Source organism: Dipodomys merriami, unplaced genomic scaffold (genome assembly GCF_024711535.1).
Source record: "Dipodomys merriami isolate MVZ:Mamm:240054 unplaced genomic scaffold, mDipMer1.0.p SCAF_11, whole genome shotgun sequence".
In the NCBI taxonomy this organism is placed as follows: Eukaryota; Metazoa; Chordata; class Mammalia; order Rodentia; family Heteromyidae; genus Dipodomys; species Dipodomys merriami.
Window position 1 is genome coordinate 48,298,554 of NW_027202382.1, and position 19,965 is coordinate 48,318,518.

At 52.0% G+C, this 19,965-nt stretch overlaps 1 protein-coding gene across 3 annotated transcripts; it reads left to right on the forward strand.

Moving 5' to 3' along the window:
- Nucleotides 1-4,894: 4,894 nt before the first annotated feature.
- On the forward strand, nucleotides 4,895-19,300 carry LOC138816748 (histo-blood group ABO system transferase 2-like). Of its 3 annotated transcripts, XM_070006815.1 has the most exons (7): nucleotides 4,895-4,992; nucleotides 10,656-10,725; nucleotides 11,040-11,096; nucleotides 13,395-13,442; nucleotides 15,058-15,093; nucleotides 15,616-15,750; nucleotides 17,589-19,300. In XM_070006815.1, the coding sequence occupies exons 1-7, from the start codon at nucleotides 4,980-4,982 to the stop codon at nucleotides 18,277-18,279; spliced, it is 1,050 nt and encodes a 349-aa protein (XP_069862916.1). In that variant the 5' UTR covers nucleotides 4,895-4,979; the 3' UTR covers nucleotides 18,280-19,300. The 3 variants fall into 3 exon arrangements, with proteins under 3 accessions (XP_069862916.1, XP_069862923.1, XP_069862930.1); XM_070006822.1 differs by lacking the exon at nucleotides 13,395-13,442 and having other exon boundaries at nucleotides 4,896-4,992; XM_070006829.1 differs by lacking the exons at nucleotides 11,040-11,096; nucleotides 13,395-13,442 and having other exon boundaries at nucleotides 4,896-4,992.
- The last annotated feature ends 665 nt before the right edge of the window (nucleotides 19,301-19,965 follow it).

The window sequence follows — 19,965 nt, forward strand, 5'->3', positions numbered from 1 at the left end:
CTTCACACTGTTTTAAATGGCTTTGTAAGGATTCTTTAACTTGCAAATTAAAAAATCTGGTATTTAAAAACTAATATTTTAAAATGCATAAGACAGTTTATACTGTAATCAAGTTGCCTGGCTTAACAAAAATGCATTGGCTGTTTGGGATCTAGTTCCCTTGGCTAAAATTTGGGGATAAGTATTAAAAATTTAAATGTAAAGGTTAGTTTAACTCTGTCAAAGATGTTACTTGTTCTGTCTGTCTAAAAACTGTGTATTTCATTAGAGAACCAAGAGATAAAAAAGGAAAAACTTAGAAACCAACAGAAGACCTGTCTTTAGGGGTGAGGGGTGAACAGGCAGAAGTGCAGTTCAGCTGGTCATGCATGGTGGGACAGGCCCTGGGAGGAGTCCACGCATGGTGAGGCAAGCTGGCACAAACGCAGTTCATCTAACCCTAAAGAGTCGGATTGGGTGTGTGCCCATTCCATAGGAGGGGCTGAGTGGCCCATCTTTGTTCTCTCTTTTCCCTGCAGACAGACACTGAAAACATGATGGTTAAAATAAGTGATGTGATGATCTGATTAGTATTGCTAAAACTTTCCCTTGGATGTGTTAACATTAAAATTAGGAAGGCCTTAAAAAAGAGGGTTGAAAAGTTATTTGTATAATGTGACTTGTTTTTAATGTTTTACAATTAGGATGTTTTTAAAAGTCATAAAGACGCTAAGTTTAGCTTTTGGTTCAGTTATGATGATTGTTATTTTTGCATTAAGAAAAAATTGTCATTTGAGTTTAAAAATCTTAATGTGTGTCTGTTTTAAAACAAGCAACCAAGAGGCAATGAGTGACACTTGGCCTCAAGATTTCAAGGGATCTTTTCAAAATGCAAATAAAAACTAAAGTATAAAATACTAAAGGTAATTAATAAGAGGTTAAAAAAATAGGAATGGATTTTTGGATATAAAGTTTAAATGTAAAATTGTTCTTAACATTGGCCTCAATGTGCACAAAGGAAAAATTAGGATTACCAAAATAATTGCTATTCTAGTTTGCTCTTATAGGTTTTTTAAGTTTCCAGCAAGCCCAAAGCAAAGCACAGAGGATTCTTACAAGTTGTCAGATGTAACTTTGACTCTTAATAAGTTTCAGGTAAGAGCATGCTTAAAAGCTACTTCTATGTTGACCACCTTGTTGCTTTTAATTGGAGTAAAATGGCCTTTTGTAAGACTCATTGATCTGCAAACTGGTTCAAAGCCAGCCCGGGCACAAAAGTCCCTGTGAGACTGTCACCTCTATTCAGCCAGCAGAGTACTAGCCCTGGACTAAAGAGTCAGGGAACAGTACTCAAGCCCCAAGCTCGAGACTCACAGTGGCAGAGTACTAGCCCTGGACTGAAGAGTTAGGGGACAGCATTCAAGCCCTGAGTCTGGGACTCAAAGTGGCAGAGTGCTAGCCTTGAGCTGTAGGGCTGAGGGACAGTGCTCAGGCCCCGAGTTCAAGTCCAGCGACCAGCTAAAGGGAAATGCCAATGAGGCATTTATCCCAGTGTAGAGAAGACACTCCTGGGACAAAAGCAATGGAGGAGCATCCAGAGGCAGTAAGCCACTGCTTGGATGGCAAAAATGTCAGATCCTAGAGTCATTTGTGCATGGCCCTTCAAAACTGGTCAGAGCCGGGAGGTCATGGGAAGAGTTTATAAGCATGCCTAATGTCCATGACTATCTACCTTGTAAGGGACAGGAACTTGCCAGTCCTCTGTGATAGTAATAAAAAGCTAATGTTATAAAATGTGGGGGATAGTTTAAATCTCAACCCCTTTATGTACCAAAAGCTCTAATTGGCAGTAATATTGAGCTGACACCAGCTACATGAAATTCATCTGCTCAGGAAAAAGTTTGTAAACCTGAGAGTGTGTTTCTATTGATATCCGTCTAAAGGCCTGCAAAGGTAACTTAGGCATTGTTGGGATCATTAGAGATCACATTCCTAAGCCATCTAGGAAGATGCTTTTGCAAACTAGAGTGCTAAATAAGCTACACTGCTGTAGCCGGAGAAAAGGTCTGTGCAGTTGTCAAAAGTTAAATATTGTTCTTAATGACATCTAACCCTGATGGCCTCTTTATAAAAATAGGCTAAAGTTATAAGTTCCTGGCTAGGTAAGGTCAACGCCCCTGAAGTCAGCTTGAAGAAGTTACAGAAGATGGACCTTCGCCCTTCTACCCCCAATTTAAGATCAAGGGTCCAGAGTCAGTTTTGGAAAAATGAGGCAAGATAGATTTAAAAAAAAAAAGGCATAAAGAATAGTGTTAACTGTTGTAGGTGTTCAAGGTGTGGAGACTGCATCTGTCAGAGATGGCTACAAGACTAAGCCTTCTGAGCCTTCTGTGTCTATTTACAAAAATATCTGGTTAGTAAAAAAAAAAAAAAAAAAAAAGAGTTGTGATTTTGGTAAATTGTCCTGGGCTATTGTTTAAAGATCTTAAAAACCAGCAGGATCAAAGCCTGCCAAGCCTATGCAATGTATCCTTAACCAGTCTGTGTAGGAATTTACAGCCCAGCATGAGGTGTGACAGTCCCTTGGAGCCACTGAGAGACCCTGCTGCTGCTGCTGCTGCTGCTGCTGCTGCATACCCTAATGGGTAAAGTTCAACGATGGCCTGACAGCCACCTGGAGGAACTCCTGCCTGATTCCATCACCTGAGTCTGCTTCCTGGTTGACTGCTGCTAAATCTAAGATCTTGTGGGACATTCTTTTGGGTGATATCCAGAAACCCTCTATTCCCACAGTGGATACTGGGGACAAGAATATCACTGGTTTGCTTGCCTTAGGCACTTCAGTGCATAGTGACTGGAAATCCACTCTATGGTCACAGCCTAGTTTGGCTCTGGTATGGTAATAACCTGAGTGTGTTATCAGTGGAGGTAATACTCTTAGCCTTAAAATCTAACAGGCTTCTGCATCACAGTGGTGCCTTAAGGCTGTTCTAAGATAAAGGTTCCGCAAGCCAAAGGAAAATTGGGCAGTTTTAAACTACAGCCACAAAGATGCTCAAAAAATCGTAAAAAAAAGAGGGTAGTAAAGAAAGCCTTGAAAAAAAAAAAAGTAAGGGGCTCTGGTACTGTTATTTTTGTTACAATCGGACCTTGTATACTCAACAGACTGGTGTCTTTGTAAAAGAAAAAGATCAGCGCAGTCCTTCTATTAGTTCTGAGATCCAAATACCAAGCATTGAGAACAACTGACACCCCACAAGATAATATAGAGACACCCCTATGACTGAGATAAGAACCCCCTAAATTTTAAGATTAAAATTAGCCCAAAGAAAAATGGGGGAATAAAAGATTAAAAATTAGAGTTACATTTTACAATTGCTAACTGCTGGTTTTGCTTCAGTAGACTTGCTTGCGCTAGCACTGACCCTTCCCCTCCCTGGAGATATAGAAAAGGTTTCGGGGTCTAGCTGTTGGCCCTGGGACAAGCTCTGTAGTCGTAAATAAAGGGCTAACAAGTAAATTCCCCAAATGGCCAAATGGGACCCAAGATAAGGAACAAGGAGTATGTTCCTCCGCATTCCTGTGTAAAAATTCCCGATTAGGGGGCTCAAGATAAGGGCCATTTGATGAGCCCAGCAGACTAGGCCAAATAGCCTAAGACAGGGGCTCTCTCAGCCAGGCCATAGTCAACTCTGGCCATTTTAATAAAAGGAGGTGGAATTGTTGGAGACCTGAAACCTGCCTGAGAATGCTCTGGCCTTTTTCAAACACCTGATTAAACCCTGACAAAAAGCTGTTCTCAGAAATTCCAAGGTGTACATTTAGATTAACTTCCTGAAACAGGCTGGGCCGGTCGATTACCGAAACCAGCGGACCAAAAGACCCTGCCCTGACTTCACCGTAAAGAAATTTCCGTCCACCCCTCCCTTCCATACAGTGCTTCCCCTTCTTTCCTTATAAAAACCTAAGTTTCTTTGCCAATAAATGAGACCTTGACGCGACTCAGACTGACTCTGTCTTTCTTTATGCGCTTGGTCTCGATCCTCTCTCGCCCCCCCTTGGTTCTTTTAGGAGGTGCCCTCTCGGATCCCCCACCAAATTACCTGGCCTGCTGGACGGGTCAGCAAGCACTCTTCCACGTTGAGCCGCAGCTCCAATTCTGGTTTTCCAGTGGTTAATTGGAGGTGAGAGCGTCACACACTTTCTTATCTGAGCTGGCTTTAAATGTGGTCCTCGGATCTCAGCCTCCTGAGTAGCTGGAATTTCAGGCGTGGCCAGCAGTGCCCAGCTCCCAACGTCCTTCTTCTTGAGTGCCCTGATGTAAGCGTGTCGGCAGCCCCTGTCGTCATGCGCACCCCGCTCACGCCTGGTTCACACACTGCCTCTCTGGCTTTGCTTTCCCTACAAACTTCCTTGGGGTCTACCTCAGTGTGCCCTCAAATTCTTCTCTGTGGGGGCCTCCTCTCGGTCTATCAGGTAGCACCGACCCTAAGGTAACCGAGGACAGTTTCTCCTGAACCTTCCTGTAGGCTCATCTGTAGCTGCAGGTGGAAGGGATCTCTGGTTCACACACTAGCCCTCGGGAGCAAATGGTTCCACCTGCTAAGTGTCAGCAAACATGGGGGCTGGGGACCGAGCTGTCCATGCTGGAGTCAGGGGCTGAGAGCTGGGGCAGGCTGGGCACACCTGTGCTGGAGAGCTGAGTGGGGCTGGGCCCGTGAGCATGCTGGGGCCTCTCAGGAGGGAAGGCTGACTGACAGAAGCAGGAAGCATCCAGGGCCTGCTGGGTCTGAGGTGTGGCTAAGGCACTGGCCATCTCTGGTGGGGTCGCTGGACTGAGGAGGCTGGTTGTGGTAGGCAGACCTGGGCAAATCAGAAGCCTGCCAGAGCGCCTCCCCACCCAGAAGGGACAGGGGGCTGGGCCAGGCTCTGCAGTGGGTCTGGCTTTGTGACTGAGGTCTAACACTGAGCTCCTGCCTCTCAACAGGTACCAGGGAGCCATGGATCCCAGAGGTGAGCTGGAGGGACAAAGGAGACTCACCATGCGCTTGGGGGCTTCGTAGCTTTGAGCTAGAGGTTCAGAGATGGTCGGTTAGGCAGCAGGGTTGGCAGGAGCCCTGAGGGTTTGTGGATCTGGTGTGTGTGTGTGTGTGTGTGTGTGTGTGTGTGTGTGTGTGTGTGTGTGTGTGTGTGTGTGTGTGTGTGTGTGTGTGTGTGTGTGTGTGTGTGTGTGTGTGTGTGTGTGTGCGCGCCGGCGTGTGTAGTGGGGACACAATGGTGGTGTTAGGACAGGAGCTGGACCTCAGTGGAGACTGTAGTGCCAGGCCTTTGCCTGGCCTTTGCAGCTTTCTGCCCGTTCCTGGCTCCTGTGGGTGCTAGTGACCCGTCTGTCCCCTCTGTCGGTTGTGGTCTCCACCTGCTCAGGTGCCAGAGGACCGGAGGAGATGTGAACTCTCAGATCTGTCAGGAGAGAGATGAATTGTGGGGAGCTGTGGGGAGAAAGCGGGAAGGAGAGGAGAAACCCCGGTGGCTGGTGGGTGACAATCCTTCTAGGCCACAGGTCAGAAGGTGAGACAGGAGGAAGGAGCTGAGGCAAGTGGGGGGCCGCCGCCCAGCCAGGCCTTGTGGATCAGGCCTGTGCTGCCAGTGTCTCTCCCTGCCCAGGTGGTCTGGGAGCCGGGGGCCTCTGTAGGGCCCTGCCCCCCAGCCTCCCTGCCACCTGAGGCCCCCGCTGGGCTGGGAACAAGACACCTGGGCTCTCGGGGACTTGGTGTCTGGGCACAAGGGACATTAGGCTGTGGGAGTCAGAGCAGGGGAGCAGCTCTGAGAACAGAGGCAGGTGGCACGCCCACTAGCAAGTGGCGATGGCCGGGCCCAGTCAGTGTGGATCTCCTAAAAGCTCTTGGTGGGGAGCAGCAGCCCCGCCTCCTCACCCTCTCTCCTCTGCCAGGGCCTGGCAGCCAGGTGGGCTCCATGGAGCCTCGGGAGGAAGGCAGGGTGTGCTACCTTCCTTCTGCCGTGGGTGTTCTTCAGCGTGGGTCGGCCTCTGTGGGGATCGCAGATACTTCAGAGTTGAACCCTGGCCCTGGGTGTCTCCCCTGCTTGGAAGATCAGGGAGAAAGATCCAGATCCCTCCCCAGGTGGCAGGGAAGTACTTCCAGAGGCGTCCTCATCCATTGACTCCTTTGTCTTGGCCTCTCAGGGCCTTCCGGGAGGGTCGCGAGAGGAAGCAGCTCCCTCCCCAGGGAGGCTGCTGCAGACCCGACAGGCTGCAGACACCTGTCTTTTAGTGAGCAGCTAGCAGCTCATCCTCCTGGGGGAGGAAGTGGGAATAATGGCCGCTTCTCACACCTGCCTGAACCTCTCCTTGATGGGCAGCAGGTAGACTGGCCTGGCCAGGCTGGCCTGGGGCCTCCTGTCACCAGACAGGCCGGGATGAATCTGTTCACATTTGTCCCATTTCCTGGATCCCCGTGTTTTGAGCGTTTGACCTGTGTGTGGTGGAGGGTGCTGGTGCTTGAACTCCCGGCCTCACTTTTTCACTTAGCTTTATTATCAAGGTTAGAGCTCTACCACTTCTAGCTTTATTTTTTTGGGCCAATCCTGGGGCTTGAACTCCAGGCTTGGGTGCTGTTCCTGAGTTTTTTTTTTTTTTTGGTCAGTTGTTGGGCTTGAACTCCGGGCCTGGGCACTGACCCAGAGCTCTTCAGCTCAGTGCGAGCGCTGTACCACTTGAACCACAGCATCACTTCTGGTTTTTCTGGTGGTTTATTGGAGATAAAAGTCTCTCGGACTTTCCTGCCTGGGCTGGCTTTGAACCATGGTCCTCAGATCTCAGTCTCTGGAGTAGCTAGGATTACAGGAGTGAGCCACCAGCCCCCCAGCTGTTCCTGAGAGTTTTTGCTCTATCACTTGAGCCACAGCTCCACCTCCAGCTTTTTGGTGATTACTTGGAGATAAGAGTCTCACAGAGTTCCCTACCCTGGCTGGCTTCAAACCTTAGTCTTCAGAGCTCTATTTTTTAAATAGCTAGGATTAAAGGCGTGAGTCACCAGAACCTGGCTTGTCTAGAGTTTTATATAAAAGGAATTAGACGCTGAATTCCTTCTTTTCCACCCAGAATAATTAAATTTGAGACTCTTTCAGTGGGTTGAGTTCACCCATAGCTCATTCCTCACACTGCCCCAGTGTATGGTCACACCTAGCCTGGCCTTAGCTTCTAGGTTAGACCTTTGGCAGGTGGAGCTGCGGGAGGCAAATGTAGACTGTCTTTCTGTGGACACACCCATTTCCTTCCTCAAGGGGCAGGAAGCCCAAGTTAATTTCCAAAGTGCTTGTAGGGTCCTCTGTTCTCCAGTGGCTTCTGAAAGCTGTAGCTGCTCCCCTTGGCCCTGACAGATCACATGCTCAGCCTTTCATTCGTATACAATGCATGTATGGCATCTCCTTGTGATTTTAGTATGCTTTCCCCTAATGACTAGTGAAGTTGAAATCTATGTTTCATATACTTTGCAGCTATCCATGAGTATTCTTTTGTTCTCTTTTTGTTACAGGTCTGGGGCTTGACCTGGGGCTTGCTCTTGCATAGCTTGCTTCCTAGTTGGTGTTGTACTGCTCGATTCATATTTCTAGCCCCACTTTGGCTGGTTACTATTATTGTTATTATGGGGCTTGAACTCAGGGCTTTGTTCTTACACAGACTGCTTGGGAGGTCGGTGCTTTTCTACCAGATCCACATTGCCAGTAATCCATTTTGGCTGGCTCCCCGCCTTCTTCTCCTTCTTCTCAGTATTGGGGCTTGAACTTGGGGCCTGAGTCCTGTTCCTTACCCGTTTTTGCTCAAGGTTAGCCCTCTACCACTTTACCACACCTCCACTTCTGACTGTTTAGTGGTTAATTAGAGATATGGGTCTCACAGACTTTCCTGACTAAGCTGGATTTGAACCATGACCCTGTGATGAGTTTGTATATCAATAGCAACAAGCTTAGACTTAATAGTTTCACTTAGTTTATCTAAGCACTTCAAATACCACCCACACCGATAACTCACTCCTAGGCCTAATTCTACTAAGCTTGCCTCATGCCCGTGGCTCCGCAGTAGTGGACACTGGCAGGTGAGTGCAGTGGAGCCAAGGCCTGGGAGGAGAGGCGGGGCAGGGGAGAAGGGAGGCGGGGCCTGAGAGAGGAGGGGCGGGGTCAGGAGAGAGGAGAGGCTGGGCCAAGGGAGGAGCACCAGCTGGGAGAGGAGAAGCAGGCAGAGGTGGCTGGGGAGAGACAGGTGGACCCTGCAGTCCTGGTTTAGGCAGCTGTTTCCAGATGTCAGACTTTGCTAGAGAGCCATAATATTGCCACAAAATAGACCTTAGTGTCAATGGAACAGGTTGGAAGACACAGAAAACAAAAGCGCATAACTACAGTTGTTTGAGAGTCGGCAAAGGAGGGGAACAAACAGCCTCTTCAACAATGGGTGTTGGGAGGACTGGACAGCCATGTGCAGAAAACTAAAAGTGGATCCCTGTTGTCATCATGCATTTTGAAGTTGAACAACAGCAAATGCTGGCAGGGGTGTGGGGGAAAAGGATCTCTACTGCCGTGCTGGTGGGAATGTAAACCAGTACAACCACTCTGGAAAGCAGTCTGGAGGTTCCTCAAAAACGAAACTTTCCTGTGACCAGCCATACCACTCCTGGGCATCTACCCTGACCATCACGAGCCAGGCTATGATAAAGACACCTGCACATCCATGCTCACTGCCACACTATTCACAATAGCCAAACCATGGAAACAGCCCAGATACCCCACAATAGAGGAGTGGATCCAAAAAATGGGGTACCTGTGCACAATGGAATTTTACACAGCCATTCGAAAGAAATAATGACATTTGCAGGGAAATGGATGGAACTAGAACAAATCATGTTAAGTGAGGTAAGCCAAGATCAGAGAGACCAACTGCACAGGTTCTCCCTGATGTGCAGAAGTTACATTGAAAATGCACTGGGATAGGACAAAGTATACCAGATTCTAGATATGCACATACAGTGACACCAAAAGAGGAGAGTTTTAGGAGAGAATCATAAAGGTGTAATAGCCAAGCACCTCTTCATGTGTATATAAAATAATAGACACACTGAAACAAACTCCAAAGATATGGAAACAAAAGGACTTAAAAATTGATTTCTTTTTCTGCTGATTCCTTATCGTTTACCTTATACATGGTGTGCTCACGTGCACTTCTGTGGGGGGGAGGGCAGGGAATGAGAGGGAAAAGGGTAAAAAAGTGCAGCAGTGGAGCGCACTGGTCATCAGTGAAAGTGAACTGTGCAACTGTGGGTGCAGACGGGAGGGAGGGAATAGGAGAGAATGAAGGACAGATGACTCTGTGGCAAAGCAAATGGATTTATTACCTGACGCAAGTCAATGTAACCTCTCTGTATATATAACCCTTCTAAATTAACAATAAAGTAAAAAAAGAACTTAGTTTTAAAAGTTAAAAAAATGGGCCTGGGAAGGTGGCTCAGTGGTAGAGTGTTTGCCTTGCATGGATGAGGCCCTGGGTTTGATTCCTCAGCACCACATAAGCAGTAAAAGCCGGAAGTGGCGCTGTGGCTCAGGTAGTAGAGCTCTAGCGTTCAGCTGGAGAGCTGAGGGACAGCGCCCAGGCCCAGAGTTCTGGCCCCACGACTGGGAAAAAAACAAAACCAAAAAGAAAGCTTAAAAATTTGAAAGTTACTTGAAAACTAAGAAGTTGTTTTCACTTAGATTTTCCTACAGCCAAACCATGTCCCAACTACATACATGAGGGGAAAAATTACATTCAAGGTATGTGGCAACCAGGCACCAGTGGCTCACACCTGCAATCCTAGCTCCTCCGGAGGCTGAGATCTGAGGATCACAGTTTGGAGCTCCCCACAGCAGATCAGTCCATGAGACGCCATCTCCTAAATAATCAGCAAAAATAAGGGCTGAGGGTGTGGCCCAAGTGCTCCAGTGCTCGCTGAGCAAGCCAGGGAGCAGGAATGTGGCCTGGGTTCCAACCTTAGTGCAGGCCAAATACACAAATGAGAGGTCAGGTGTTCCCTGCCCGGTTCCTAGGTTTCCCAGAAGCTAGTAGGAGTTATTTGTTTCATGGCTGGAGGAGTAGGAAACAGTAAGGTAAAGGTAGACCAGTAGTACAGGGAGATGAAAGGACTGATTTTGGGGCCTGAGCCAATCACAGGTGGCGGTGTGTGTAGTGTTCAGTAAGCATTTCTGAGAAGGCCTGTTAGGGGTATTTGAACTCTTTCTCTCCCTCCCTCCCTCCTTCCCTCCCTCCTTCCCTCCCTCCCTCTCTCTCTTTCTCGCTCTCTCCTTCCTTCCTTCCTTCCTTCCTTCCTTCCTTCCTTCCTTCCTTCCTTTCTCCTTCCTTCCTCCTTCCCTTCCTTCCTTTCTTTTTCTTAGGCTGGGACTTGAACTCAGTACCTGAAGCTTTTGCTCCTTCCCTAACACTATCCTAACTGATCCCCACCTCAAACCCCAATATTCCAATTCTTAACCATGAAAACTCCTGACTTTCGAAGCTCAGTGACCAGCGCTGGCCCAGCATGCGCAGGTTCCTCACAGAAAGTCAAAGGAAAGAGATGCTGGGAGGAGGTGAGGGAAGGTGGGGGAGCAGCTGAGCTTCCCACTCTGTATTTCAGGAAAACTGAAGCACTACTTGCTTCACCCCGGAACCCTTCTCCTGATGACTCTCGCTCTGGTCTTCTTCAGGTAAGAGGCTGGGCTTGGGAGTGGCCTGCCGGACCCAGGTGGGGCCCTGGGCTGCCTTCCACACCACAATCCCAGCAGGATGAGGGTGCTGCCACCCTCAGCTGGGCTAGATGGTGTGTCCAGCCTGTCCTGGCCTGTGCCCTTGGCCCTCACAGTGATGCCCATTTTCCTTCCACTTGGTGGAGGGGCTCTGGGCTGGGTGGTTGGCCTGGGGAAGGGGAGGAAGGCCAGTCTGGGCAGAGGGTGGGGCCATGCAGGGGATCCCTGCAGGCCTGCATCCTGAGCAGCTGTCTCTGCCCACTTCCTTCTCTTAGCTATGGGTTCTTGACCCCCAGCAGACAGGCGCTGGGAGGCCTGGGAGCTGATTCCAGGTAAGTGAGGCTGAGGGATGGAGGAGGGGCCTGCGTGGTCTGTGCTGGGAGCCTGACCTGTGTGTCCCATCCGGCAGCCTTTGTCACCTCAGTTGCCCTAAAGCGTCGTCTGCCTGTCCCCCTTTGTCCTCAGCTCCCATCTGACCTCCAGCCCCGACCCTGGGCTCCCCTGGCTCTCTGTGCCCTCCACCTGAGGAGCCTGTTGAGAGCATGGCTTAGCCTTCCACCCTCCTGCCTCACCCCTGTACCAGGTGGTCCCCAGGTCCTCATCTGCCTTTCTGTGTCTCCACATCCGTGGGCTTCTCTTTGCCTTCTCAGCCCTGTGGTACCAAAGCTTGTCTGTCCCTCCATCTGCCTGGCCCCTCCCGCCACAGGAGCTGCTCCTCCTGGCACAGGTTAGGAGCTCCTGTGGCCTGACCCCTCCTGCTGGACCTCCACAGCCCACTGCTGCCGGCCGTGTGTCCCCCGCAGCTCCAGGCAGGCCAGGCTCCAGCTCTTGTTTGCTCCCTGCCCTCTGCCTGGATGTCTTGTCTCCTTTTTGTTTTGTGTTCTGGCTGCTTCTTCCTCGGTCAGTGCTCTACCCCACTCACCACTCCGCTCACGCAGTCTTTGTGGCTGGTAGTTTTGTAATGCAGGCCCAATTCCTTCCTCCCTCCCTCCCTCCCTCCCTCCCTCCCTTCCTTCCTTCCTTCCTTTTTATATATTTATATAGCATCTCCAGCTTTTCCTCTATAATCCTCATATCGCCATCACCCAAGTAGGGGGCCAGTGATGTGTGCTACTGTGCTTTTTTTTTTTGTCAGTCATGGGGCTTGAACTCTGGGACTGGGCACTGTCCCTCAGCTCTTCAGCTCAAGGCTAAAGCTCTACCACTTGAGCCACAGCGCCACTTTTGGCTTTTTCTGCTTTTTATGTGGGGCTGAGGAATCGATCCCTGGGCCTCATGCATGCAAGGCAAGCACTCTATCACTGAGCCACTCTACCACTGGTACTGTGCTCTTTTTTTATTACTAGCTTACAGTGGTTATACAATAGGGCTATAATTATTTTTATATCTCCACATGTTTAAGTGTATTCCAATCATTCTCACTCCTCTACCTACCCCGCCCCCGAAAAGGTTTCTTTGCTCTGTGTTCATAGTTGTAAGCCATCTGCTCCAGCTGAATTCAGCCTCTCTCTTCCTCCTTGTTAGTCCCAGCCCCTCCCAGGGGGAGTTGACTGGGCAGTGGTGTATGGATTGGCGGGTGGCTCTGGGTTGGCAGATGTCCAAGTTGCTGTCTGGGATGGGTGGGGGTGCTTGGCTTCATAGGCTGCTGCAGGAGCGTCCCAGGGCCTGGGGCGTGGAAAGTTCAGGTGGTGACCAGTCATCGCCCCTGCTCTGCTCTCTTTAGATGGATATAGGGTCTGATGTGGGTTTTTGTGCTCGAGGAAGACTGCCTTTAACTGTGCAGCCGTAGGAGGAGTCAGAGGGGACGGTACTGTTGGAATTACACTAGCTGCTTGGTTGCTGGGGTGGGAAGGGATCGGAGCCCAGCTTTTTGGGAGAGGGGTGTGGGACGTGGAGTGAGTGAGTAGAACAGGATTGAGTGGATGTTGTGCTGAGTTCAGGCCGCCAGGGGAAGTGAGGCGAGCTGAGTAGGTATATAGGCATGCAGAAATTAAAAACAAGCTGCCACCAATGATCAAGAAGGGAGAAGAGAAGAAAGACAACCAAAAGAGAAAAACAGAAACAAGAAACCCAAGACAGCAACACCCAAAACAGAGCAAAATTCCTCAATAAAATTAATGTCCAGGTGATCAGTCGCTAGGTGCGCATCAGCTAAGAGGAAGAGTTCAGTGGGGGACCAGCCAGGACAGGTGAGCAGCCTTCAGCGCTGGGCTGGGGCTGGGCCTCCGCTGACCTCACAGCAGGGAGTCCCGAGGCTGCCCCGTGCCTGCGGCCCGTGTGGCACTGCTGCCTCATCAAATGTGGGCCGGATTGATTGGGTCTCCTCCAGCTTAGCCCCATGTCCTGTGTGGCTGCAGAACTTGGTTTGATTTGGGGAATTGCCACAGGAGCTTCGTGCCTGGGCTGGCCTCCAGCTTCCCACCTCCCTCTCTTGGGTGGCTGGGATAACAGGCAGATGCTCCTGTCCAGGGCCCAGCAGTCAGGTTCTTGATCCCTGGCCCTCCCTGGGATTTGGGGTTGACTGGCCTCGGCGTGGGAGGGGTGGCCTTCCCCCAGGCCCAGCTAGTCCCATGCACTTGTGCCTGATACTCTGCTCTTGGCACAGACCTGACCCCTGTGTCCTCCTTTAGAGTGGCTGCTGTGGAGGGGGAGCACGAGCAGAGCAGAGCCTTGTCCAGGTAGTGTCCTCTCCTGGTGCCTCTGGACCTGGTGTGTCCTCTCGTGGTGCCTCTGGCCCTGGTGTGTGAGTGGGGAGGGGGCTGGGCACCCCTGCCTGGGCCTGATCTGGGCAGTGGGACTTCCCTTGCCAAACAAAATGAAACAAAAAAATTTTTAAATATTTAAAAATAGTTATTATAAAGATAATATAGAGAGGCATTACAGTTACATAAGTCAGGTAATGAGTACATTTTTCTTTGGACAATGTCACCCCTTCCCTCTCTGTCTCCCTGATTTTCCCTCCCGACCCCACCTATAAGTTGTAGAGTTCATTTTCAACACAGTGCCCAGTGCGTACCACTGCTGCATTTGTTCACCTTTGTCCCTCCATTTCTATGCCCCCTTTACCCTTCCAAAGACAGATAAATGAATAAACAAGACAAAAAGAAAACAAAACCAGCAATGAAGAACTAAACCTCTTGTTTCCATTTCCTGGAGTTCATTTTGATAAACATTAGTTTATCCGATCAGATGCACATAGGCATTGTGCCTTTGTGTTCACCTGACTTAAAGAAGGACGCTCCCAGGCTGGTGTAACTAGGACTTAAACTTTGTGTGTGTGTGTGTGTGTGTGTGTGTGTGTGTGTGTGTGTGTGTGTGTGTGTGTGTGTGTGTGTGTCTGTCTGTCTGTCTGTCTGTCTGTCTGTCTGTCTGTTTGTCTGTCTGTCTCCATCTGTGTCTTTGGGTATGTGCATGTGGCAGTACTGATGTTTGAACTTGGGGATTAAGTACTGTCCCTTAGCTTTTTCACTCAAGGCTAGCTCACTACCTCTTGAACTACAGCTCCACTTCTGGCTTTTGAGAGATAAACTAGAGATAACTAGAGATAAACTTCTCATAGACTGTCCTGCCCAGGCTGTGTTTGAACTGCGATCCTCAGATCTCAGCCTCCTGAGTAGCTGTGATTTCAGGCATGAGCCACTGCACCAGCAGGTTTTGCCCTTTTGTGAGTGGTGTGATTTTGTCACCTGTGTCATCAGGGTTCATCCCTGCTGCAGCCTGCACTGTGCTTCCCTGCCCTTTCCATGCTGACTCCTACTCCCAGAGCCATCACGGGAAGATAATGATGGCTGCTGCAGGCTCTTCCCTGTGGGCTCCTCATCTGTGGGGTCCGCTGCTCCCAGTGTCCCAGGCCTGGCATGGACAGGGTTTCCTGCCACCTTTGAGGCTGGGCTCTGACACCCTGAGACGGGGAGCTTGGGCTCTGGGTGCCACAGAAACTGCCACAGGCCAGTCTGAGGCCCAGGAGAGCTGGTGTGGGCATCTGATGGTTCCCTGGGGCAGAGATTGCTGCTCAGCCCCTCCCCCATAGAGTTACAGGAGCCACTAGGCCCCTCCCAGCCTGCAGCCTGGGACCAACAGCCCTGAGTTCCTTGGGTGTTGGGTTCCTCTCCCACATTGCAAAGACAAATTAGAGACTGGAAGCCTCATGCCTCAGCCCCTCCACCAGCTCTGGCTCTGGGTGATGTGGGATGTAGCCCACGCAGCCGGTGAAGGACGGCTCCCCACACCCCACAGCCCCATGGGATGAGGGTCCCCAGTGACTCCTGTGCACACCTGTGTTTTGCTTTTCAGGATGGTGTATCCCCAGCCGATGGCTCTGACGCCCGCGTGAGTAAATGGACTGACACTGCAAGGGGCGCAGGGGTCTGTGGCAAAGATATGCACATGCAGTTTCTTAGGGCTGGCTTGTGGCTTGGCTACCATGCCTGAATCCTCCACAGGGCAGGAAAAAGCAACAAACAAATGCTCTAGATTTTCCTGGATTAGTGCTCAATGTTCTGTTTCCAGTATTTTTTTTCTTTTTGTATTGGAGGTTGACCTGAGGACCCCAGAGGATCTTTTCTGTTTCTTTGACTTGAGTTCCAGGCAGAGTCACGGGTTCCCTAAGGGGTGCTTGGGTGGGGTGAGGACCACTGCAAGCCTTGCCAGCAGATCTCAGCTCCTTCTGCAGCAGCAGGGCTGGCATTCGGGGCTGGCTGCTGCCTGGTCCCCTCGAGTCTGATTTGCCTCTGGTTGGTCTCGAGGTGACGGCCAGGTCTGCCTGTGGGAGGACGGAGGCAGCCGGGGAGCGGGCAGGTACGGTGGTGGGCACATATTGCACACCGAGTGTGGCTCTCTTTCTCTGTGCAGTAGGAGAGACGTCCTTGTCCTGACGCCATGGCTGGCTCCCATCATCTGGGAGGGGACCTTCAACATTGACATCTTGAATGAGCAGTTCCGGCTTCAGAACATCACCGTGGGGTTATCTGTGTTTGCTGTCAAAAAGTAAGAGTTGGGGGCTGGGAAGGTGGCTCAGTGGTAGAGCGCTTGCCTTGCATGCCCGAGGCCCTGGGTTCAATTCCCCAGCACCACATAAGCAAAAAGAAAAAAGCCGGAAGTGGCGCTGTGGCTCAAGTGGTAGAGCGCTAGCCTTGAGCTGAAGAGCTGAGGGACAGTGCCCAGGCCCAGAGTTCAGGCCCCACAACCGGACCCCTCCCCAAAAAAGTAAGAGATGGCGCAGCATGGAGGGCAGAGGCCTGGGGACACCCAGATCTGTCCTGTGTTCAGGCCGTGGTGGAGGGTGGGGGGAGATGGAAGGGTGGCTGTGAAAGTTCCTTCACTCCGTGACCTTCCTGGGCCCCGGTGGCTCAGCCGCTGGTCGAGCCCAGTGCCAGTTCCCCTGACAGCTGGTGCCGCGTCTCCTCCCTCTACCCCCTCAGCCGGGGGAGGCTGCACCCCCTCTGCTCGAGGAGGCAGCAGGAGAGGAGGGAGGAGCCTGGCTTCCTCTGGGAGCAGCAGGAGCATGGTGCCGGCCAACCGGGGGCCGCTGCTGTACACTGTGATGCCAGGCAGGGCTGAGGCGACAGTCTGTAGACCACCCGACTGCAGGCCTCTGCGGGTGGCAGCCCATCGGTCAACCCCAGGGGTGCTGGTGGGACCCGCTGGATGGGAGCTCGTGAGCAAGCTGCCTCAGGCCCAGCTGCCCTGTGGGAGGCTGTGGAGAAAGGCCTGGGTGCAGGAATGGGCCCTGGGGTGGAGATGGAAGCTCGTGCCCGCCACAGAGCAGCAGCAGCAGTGTGCAGAAGGACCCTAGGACAGCCCGAGGCTGTCACACCTCACCAGCTGGGACTTGAGGCGGTGGTGGCTGGCGGGAGGGTCTCAGAAGGGCACAGATGCAGCATGAGCACTCTGGTCCCACTGCCGGGGACTAGAGCAGCACCCAGCACAAAAGCCCTGCTGCCACGTATGGGCACGCTGTCTCCCTGGGACCCGGTACGGGCCCAGCAGACACCAGCAGGTGCTGAGCCCGCGGGAAGGCGGCCAGCCACCCCACCGCTGTCAGCTGGGGCTGAAGCCTCGGTGGCTGCGCTTGGTGCCCTGAGAAGGATTCACTGAGGAGCCCGTGCCATGTGGGTACGAAGGGTGAGCGTGGGCAGCAAGTGGAGAGCCCTGTCCCGGGGCAGGGGCCGAGGCTCTGGGCAGCCTCGAGGGGGGACCGGCCATGAGGCAGGCGGAACCTTCCTGAGCTACAGCTCTTGCTCTTGGCTCTAAGGCCCGGGTGTGAGCAAACGCTGGTGGGTCTGCCCCTTCTTCCTCAAGTGCCCATCTGCTTGGCCTGCCTGCCCTTCGGAGACCCGCTCCCTGCGCTTCCTGAGGATCCAAGGCCCCTCTTAGGTCTACCAAAGGTTTACTGAGGCCATTGTCTGAAGGTTACTTCATGCTGTGAAGGAAGGGCTGGGTGTAGAGACTCTTCCTTCCCCAAGAGGGGGCTGAGGGACAGGTCCACAGGAGGGGAGGCAGTATGCAGACCCAGGGACCTGGGCCAGGTGTCCTGGAGCCCCAGGGATGATGGCCAGGTGTCGTGGAGCCCCAAGTGTCCAGAGGTGTGACAAAGACAGCTTTGGGAGTTGGCGCCTCGCTCAGGCCCACATGGGCAGCAGAACGGTGGGGCCACAGGAAGCCTCTGGCTCTGGCTCAGGTCTGCTGTGGACTGTGGGGTGCTGGTGGTCCCCATCTCTGACAGAGCAGGGTGATTGGCAGGAGAGGGTGGGGTTCCGCTGGACCCGGGTGGGTTCTGGCTCAGGCCCGGCCACACCTCCCCCACCCCTCATCCTCCCTTGCAGGTACATCACCTTCCTGAGGCTGTTCCTGGAGTCTGCGGAGCAGCACTTCATGGTGGGCTACCGCGTCACCTACTACGTGTTCACCGACCGGCCCGCAGACGTGCCCCAGGTGGGGCTCGGGCCAGGGCGGCGGCTGGCGGTGCTGCCCGTGCGCAGCTACCCGCGCTGGCAGGACGTGTCCATGCGCCGCATGCAGATGATCAGCCAGTTCTTGGAGCAGCCCTCCCGGCAGGAGATGGATTATCTGGTGTGCGCCGACGTGGACATGAAGTTCCAGGACCACGTGGGCGTGGAGATCCTGACCCCGCTCTTCGGCACCCTGCACCCCGGCTTCTACACGAGCAAGCGCGATGCCTTCACCTACGAACGCCGGCCCCAGTCCCAGGCCTACATCCCCCACGACCAGGGGGACTTCTACTACATGGGGGCCTTCTTTGGGGGGTCAGTAGCGGAAGTGCACCGGCTCACCAAGGCCTGTCATGAGGCCATGGCGGTCGACCGGGCCAACAACATCGAGGCTGTGTGGCATGACGAGAGCCACCTGAACAAGTACCTGCTGCTCCGCAAGCCCACCAAGGTGCTGTCCCCGGAGTACCTGTGGGACCTGCACATGCTGCCCTGGCACTCCGTCCTGAAGAAGCTGCGGTTTGTCACTGTACACAAGAATCACCAGGAAATCCGGAACCGCTAGGGGGACTGGAGCGCGGTGGTCAGCGATGCCAAGGGCATGCAGCCCGTGCTGCACTGGAAGGCTTTTAGAAAAAAGGCTTAGTGCCAACCTTCCTTTGACACTAGAAGTTGCTGAAGCTCCCCTCCCCCATCTCCCTACCTCTGTCTCCCCTGTCCTCCCAAGGCCAGCAGGCAGGCCAGGCACCAACTAGCTACAGAAACAGGCCTCTACTCGGGTGCAAGTCGGGGCCTCTAGGATGGATGACCTTGCCATCGGCCCCCACTGTGTGTCCTCGGCTCTCGAGGCAGGTGGTAGCAGCCACAGAAGATGGACTAAGTCAGGGGCTGAAGAGCCTGGGTCTGGGCCATCTTCAGCCTCAGGCTGTTTTCCTGCTCCTCTCTGAGTTCTGGTAGCAGAGGAGACGCTGGAGGACGTCCTTCCTTCCATGCTGTGCGGGGAGGCTTCGTGGTGAGGCTTCGGGTCAATGATGGCCTGGAGAGGCCATGGCCTCTGCCCAGCCATAGCCGGCTGCCCCCGTCCCTGGGCCTGAACTCAGAGCCTGGATGCTGTCCCTGAGCTTTTGTGCCCAAGGCTAGCACTCTACTTTCTGAGCCACTGCTCTACTTACAGCTTTTTGGTGGTTAATTGGAGGTAAAGAGTCTCATGGACTTTCCTTCCTAGGCAAGATTTGAACTTCAGTCCTCAGATCTCAGCCTTCTGAGTAGCAAGGATTGCAGGTGTGAGCAACTGGTGCCTGGCAATATCTTGTTTTAACTTGTGGTTCTCTTGTGACATTGATGTGGAATGATTTTTCATAATTACTTACCATGTGTGACTTTTGTGGGGGGTACTAGAGATTAAACCACCACCTCATGCTTGCTAGGAAAGATCTCTACCACTGGAGCCATGCCTCCAACCCACCTTCTGCCCAAGTTTTAATTGGTTTGCTTTTTATCATTGGATTTGGAGAGTTCTTTGTATAATTTCTGCATGTTCCTTATCATTCTGCGTTTCACATTTCCATATTGGGCTTGACTTTTTATTCTCAGTAAAACCTTTCATCAAGCAGAATGGCATTTTTTGTTTCCTTTCATTTTGTTGTTTTATTTCATGGATCCTGGGGCTTAAACCCTGGGCCTGGACACTGTTCCTGAGCTTTTGTGTTCCAGGCCAGTGTTGTTCCAGTTGAGTCACAGCTCCACTGTCAGCTGTCTGTGGTTAATTGGAGATAAGAGTCTCATGGAACTTTCCTGCTGAGTTGGCTTCAAACTGTGGTCCTCAAATCTCAGCCTCCTGTGTAGTTAGGTTTACAGGTGTGAGCCACCCATACCTGGCTAGAGGTATTGAATTAATTAGATCCTCCAGGTCTCAATTGGCTTTTTCACTCAAGTCTAGCACTCTGCCACCTGAGCCATACCCCCCACTTTTCTCAGTTTACTGGAAAAATGGAGGTAAGAGTCTCATGGACTTTCCTGGCATACACTGTGATCCTCAGATCTGTCTCCTGAGTAGCTGGGATTACAGGTGTGAGCCCATTAGTACCTGGCTAGTGTTTAATGAAGTTTATCAGTTATAGTTTAGGACTTGTACCTGAGACACCTCTGCCAAGGTCACTTAGTCACAAGGTCACCTTGTGACACCTTCTAGGAGTTGATGCATGAGCAGGTGTCTGTTCTGCTGTGAGTTTTTTTGCAAAGTGTGTGTGTG